At 39.9% G+C, this 5977-nt stretch overlaps 1 protein-coding gene across 1 annotated transcript in view; it reads right to left on the bottom strand.

Moving 5' to 3' along the window:
• Window positions 1-5977, bottom strand: part of JAZF1 (JAZF zinc finger 1) — a 31236-nt gene that overhangs the window by 5910 nt on the left and 19349 nt on the right. The window contains exon 2 of the mRNA XM_010077537.1: window positions 3568-3737. Coding sequence (XP_010075839.1) covers window positions 3568-3737 — 170 coding nt within the window. The remainder of the gene's footprint in view (window positions 1-3567; window positions 3738-5977) is intronic.

Genomic DNA, 5977 nt, shown 5'->3' with positions numbered 1-5977 from the left:
CATTCGTGGAAGGTACCACTTTTCCCCTTGCCCAAGACCACAAAGCAGTCAGGCATATAAGCTACATTTTGTATGCACAGAAATCTATCATTCTTCTGCTATTGTATTTGCACAAACTGGAAAAATTATGACAACAAATACTCCAGGGTTTTCTCTATAATAGTATATATGCACTATTTTGTATCTATTATGCATCAAACTTAATTTCCTCTTTGGAAGTTGCCTGAGTAAGTTTATCTACATCATATGCACATTTTGAATGTCCTTCTCCAGAGCTAGAGACCAAACAACTGGCACACATAGGTGGTCTTGAATAAAAGGAAAACTAATTGCTGCCTTCATAAATCCACAGTTTAGCTCCTACAGGTGGCATTCTGCAAAGCACGTTAACTACTCCATGCTCACACACTTCTGGACAGGGCATCTAAGTGAAAATCCAAAATCTGGTGAGGATGAACTCCACAGAAATAAGGCCAAGGTCTTTGGGTTCCTTTAAATCATGCAAGTGATTTTCTAAAAAAATAAAATTTAAGGCACCAAATACAAATAATATGAAGAAAAAAAAATCATAAATGGCAAACGATAAAATAATTTGTTCTCTAGGTCAATAACCATAACTAGAGAAGAAGGAAGCAAGCTTCAGAAATTAGTTCACAGGCTTCTAGAAGTCAGTGTGCTCCAGATTAATTTAGCTGTTTCTGACCATCCCACAAACCAACGCACATATCATTAAAACAAACCTGGTTGGTTTTTTTTTTCCCCCCAGAATCTTTGGCTCCTCAAGAAAATATGTACCATACTATTCAGAGTACCAATGCATATGATAAGCAAGCAATTTTGTTTATTAAAAATATAAAGTTCCTGAAGAACAACTAAACGTTTATGACTCACTTCTACTGCACTGCCCATGGGAAACCGCCAAGAGATAGCAGCTGGGCAGGAGGCCAGTGGGGTCTTCTGATACTCATCTGGGCTTGTGTATAAACATGTTCTCAGTACAGTTTGCATTGTCCGCCCCTGCCCATTCCTTGGGAGTATTTGTTGTACTCATTCTTGTCTTATTTACCTTTCCATAATGACTTTTCAGTGCAGAGGCCATCTTTTATCCTTGTACATTGTTTGCAAAAAGGAGCCTCATCCCTACTGGGATCTTTAAGCAATACTGTAATACAAATAACACATCTAAAAATAACATTTCTGCTTCTCAAACATACGTCACCTAAGGCCAGACAAAAGAAAACTGTATATATCCTCCTTTCCTCCTTGCTCCCTAAAGGAATGCATCCTTTCTCAGCTGTAAAGTGAGCCTGGCAATTACTGTATGTGCATGTTCGTGTTCCTGTTTGGAGCTCTATAACTGTTTTATAGCCCTGACTGTGATTATCCAGTACCCACCAGAAAATCCCAGTGCTTTGATCACAGGACTCCCTACCCAGACTCTGCAAGTAATTCACCAGAGGAGGGGGTAAAGCAGAAGGAAGACGGAGAGGAAATAAGAAACACAGCTGACACAAAGCTAAAAGGAAGGAAACAAAGATAAAAATGTAAAAAGAAAAAAATTATGCTGAAAAGAAAAAAGGGAGGAAACAGAGCCCACAGAAAAGAGAAATGAGCTGAGGCAGAGTTTAAGGAAATGTGTTTTTCTATCAAGACTAAACAGAGGTGAGTTCTTAGGAAAATACAGTACTTTTTATTTGCTGCTGCTCTCTGCCTGTCAGCCTCTCTAAGGGTCGTTAATTTGTTCCCTGTCCGATCGTTCTAACATTAATGGTGTACAAGATATCCCTTAGACAGTCCTCATGCATTTGAGATGAAGGTAGTGAGATAGCAGAAGCAGGCAGAAACAGCTTGCTTATTTGGGCAATAAAAAGACAGAGGGCTGGCAGTCAAACAGAGAACAGACAGGATATAGCAAATTACAGGGTTCTCCTTCTCACCCTTGCCATTAAGTGAATGTTTTCTGCAATGCATAGATGCCCTGTGGGCACAGTGACTTCAAACAATCACCATGGCTTGTTCGCTTCCTGAGCTAGAGATTTAGCTTTTATACTATACCCTGCATCTGGCACAGCTTCTACCACACACAAGAAAAGTATTAATCTTGACTAATGTGGGTATATCTGTGAAGTAATACTTGCAAATACTCTGAAAACATCTTTCCCTCTCCCCTGTCCCTGGAGACGGTGTTCAGTTTTTCCTCTAACTGAAGAGGAGAATAACCATTACATAGTTCAGGCTAATTTCTGCAAAAAAAGACTTGTGTATCACTATGAAATGAGCACGCTGCTTTCTTGCTCATGTTTTAGGTAAGTATCAACATCTCTAACTGATCTGTATACGAATCTGAGGCTTGCGATCTGCTGCTATGGGAGCTGCTGCAGTCCAGAACAGCTGCAGCATCACCGAAACACGTTGTCGTCCACTACATGGTTTCATGCACAGTTTATTCATTCTTGTCACAACTGTTCTATCTCAAATGCTATTGGTCTTCCTGTATTTCTCTTTCATATTTCTGTTCTAAGTCCCTATTTTTCAGTTACTTAAAGGAGAAGCCACAGAAAAAAAAAACAAAACAAAACAAAAAAAAACCCAAACACCAAACTAGCATAAACCAAAACAACTGCTACTGCTTTTTCTAGGGTATAAGGTCAGTGGTTGAATTTTCCAGTACTTCATGCAAAAACTTCAGAAAATTATTTAGAGGATCTGTGTCAACATGCTATTTCTGTTCCCAAATGTCAATGACTACAGAATACCATACTGAAGTCCAAGCTGTTCGATACAATTTCATCTGTCCCTGCACCAGTTCACATGAAGCAGTACTCCTGTCCTCACAACATCACAGCATGTTCTATACCAGCCAGCTCAAAGTTAAAGATGTTTCACTCCCATAAATAGACAAAAATCTCTCAAGACAGAGAGAAATTAAAAAGGTGGTGGTGAATTGTTTCCAGCACGTCACGCAGAGGGATTCAGGCCCAGCACTCAGGGCCAGACACACTGACTGCTGTGCAGACGGGTCATGGGGACTCAGATCCAGAACTGAATGATGCCAGAATTCCTCTGAGGCTCTGCCATCCCGAGGTGACCTCTGACTTGCAAAACGTTAACCACTGCCTTCTGCATATCAGCTTTACGAGGAGAAGTAACCTGGGCACAGACTCGCTAAAGGAGAGGCAGCACCTGGAGCAGCTACACGGTAGGGATTCTTTCTGACACAGATGGACAGAAGCTTTTTGTTCAGTGTCTCTGAAAGGGACCCAAGAGATTATTTTACTGGTAGGAGCATTCTGCAGTTAATTTGCCTAAACAACAGAAAACTAGTTGAAATGTGTAAAGCAAAAGAGTCACTATATGTAATCTCTCTTGACAGACAGGGATGCAAAAGGCTCCATAAAACTGGTAACTTGGCTGTGCTTGAGAGGAAACCAATGAATAAAATACGTGCTCTGCTAAAATACCACAAAAAATAAATGTGAAAAGTCTATTAAATTAGAAAGCTACAAATTTATTTTAGAGGCTCCCCGTCCCCCCAATACCAGCAGGTAGGTCTGCACTACTGCTTACCTTATATCTTTTTTTACATCCAGGAACAGGACAGGCAAAAGGTTTCTCATCCCCTCCATTCATGCACATTGAACTGAGGATAGCTTCAGAGCTGATAGCACTTTCTGTAGTCCAGGACTCATCACTATCTGATTCTTCATAGTCAACTTCTTCCTCATCATATTCACTACCTAGAAAAGCAGGGTAGTGAGATAAAACAAGAATAAGAGTGAGCAAAGGAAGATAACACATTCTGCATTTATTACATCAGTGACAATAACTTGTCATTTCCCCACTTTTGTCTTTGCTGGAAGACAGTTATTTTTAATTTTATAAATCTATCTTTCTTATAGTTATTTATTCCTTCATAAAGACACCAGTGGTTCTAATAACCAGGACAGGCATTATTAATAAATCTTCACAAACTGTTAACTGCTTGGCACAGAAAGTTCAAAGGACTGATTTTAAAATGCAGTTTCATTACTCCTCAAACACCAGGATCCTCCTGTCTTCCCCAATGCCCGAACAGAAAATGTGGCTTTTTCCCCCCTCTGCAATTAAAGCTGAATTTAAGGCTTTTCTTTATGCAACACAATGCTGAAGAGTGTAATTCTACAGATCATAAACAGTGTAAAATAATATGTTGACAAGTCCTAATGCATTTACTAGCCCTTTGGAATTAATAGGAATTATAGCACAACATTAATAAGAATTATATTGTAGCAATTATAGTTGTGAAATTCATTCCCTCAGGTGTGGGGATAAATTGCATTGTGTGGCTGCCTTGAACAGACTGCATTATGTTCCAGATATGCTACGACAGCCATTTGAGCAGCTGGTGCCGAGTTTATTTATTATTTTTAATTGCAACAACTATTAATGAAATTCTCTGAAGAAGTTAAATGTGAAACAAGAGAAATTAAGAAAGCAGAATTCCATCTATAAAAATACAGCTTAAAAAAAAAAAAAAAAAAAAAAAAGCAGGGGAGGGAAGAGCCCCAGCTGATTAAAAAGAAAATATATGCAGAGAGAGAGGGAAAGCTGAGGGAAACTTCTGTGGTGTCAGCGGGAGGCGGTGCTGTGTTTCCCCTCCCCTTTCTTCTTTCCCTTTCCCAGCTCTGCTAAATTTTATCCTTTCTGTTGAAAGACCATTTGGCTCCAAGTGCTGGAATAGCTCCCGTTATTTAAGACAGTTATGTGACACTTGCACGGCTCGATTTGCTTCCCTCATATGCCCTTTAAGTGCACGCCTCGAAGCAGCTCCATGCGCAGAGAAGAAAATGCAGACAGATGCGTCACGGCACTTTATAAAAGAAACATCTCGACTTCACAGAGAAAACCCATGCTGCAATGTACAACAGGGTCTTTGGGGTTTTTTTTACTTCTGGCAAAACTAAATACACACCTATCATCTTCTATTTTTCCCTTTGGATTCCCCCTCCCACCAGTACTCTCACTCAGACTCGGCACCTCTCCATCATCGAGTAAAAATGCATGTCAACTGGTAGCTGCAAGTACTCGGGGCTCCTGAGCTTTAATCAGATACTTTAAGTTTGCTTACAGATGTCAGGCTATCCACGTTTCTTTCCTGTGGTTTTCATCCGTACAGGGTGGTGCACAGATGAGGAAAGATGGATGGTTTCCCACCGTCAACAACTGTCGACATGAGCGCACGCACACACGCTCTGCAGCACATCTGGAAAACTCTGCCCTGTGGACTGCGACTCCTTATCCCACACCGAATGAGTGAAAGCCAAAGAAAGCATTATTGACCTCTTAAAATATTTCTGAACTCTAGGAACAGTTAACCTAAAATGAAGTTAAGAGTTGTTATAGTTTAATTAACTAATAAAAAAATGGAGGCAAAACCACAACTCTGCTTCTACGATTTCCTGCCCTTGATTGTATCTTGATGGAAAAAATTCCTCAAGCTATTCCTTTCAAGCTTTTTAGCTCAGTGGGTTTTTTTTAAGCAAATGCAGCAGAAACCCCTATTGCAAATAAACATATGCACTCGTAGGATGAGAAAATATACAACAATTCTAAACATTGATACCACCAATTTCTGCCAGTATAATCACCCCCTTGGAAACCCCCTTAAGAGGGGGTGATTTCCTCCCAAATACGATTTTGTGCTCTTGAAGAAAACATATTTTGAGACTGTATGACATGTATGACGTGTACTAAGGATATCGCTACTTTTAGGTAACAAGGAGTACACTTTTATAGAACAAAAATCAGGGCTCTATAAAGCTTAATATCCAATATGGTATACAGGGGAAAAGATACAAGGACCAGCGCAGGGAAGAAGCAATCACTGCAAGTATGCATTTCCATAGGTTTTCCTGGACTTTCAGGGCATTCTTTTAATTTTTGTAATAACTTTGTGCAGCAAGACCCAACTCTGCAACAACTTTTGCCCATGCTTCAC

This window comes from Pterocles gutturalis, unplaced genomic scaffold (genome assembly GCF_000699245.1).
Source record: "Pterocles gutturalis isolate BGI_N339 unplaced genomic scaffold, ASM69924v1 scaffold51188, whole genome shotgun sequence".
Lineage (NCBI taxonomy): Eukaryota > Metazoa > Chordata > Aves > Pterocliformes > Pteroclidae > Pterocles > Pterocles gutturalis.
The sequence above is the reverse complement of the archived record's forward strand: the minus strand, read 5'-3'. Positions and strand labels throughout refer to the sequence as shown.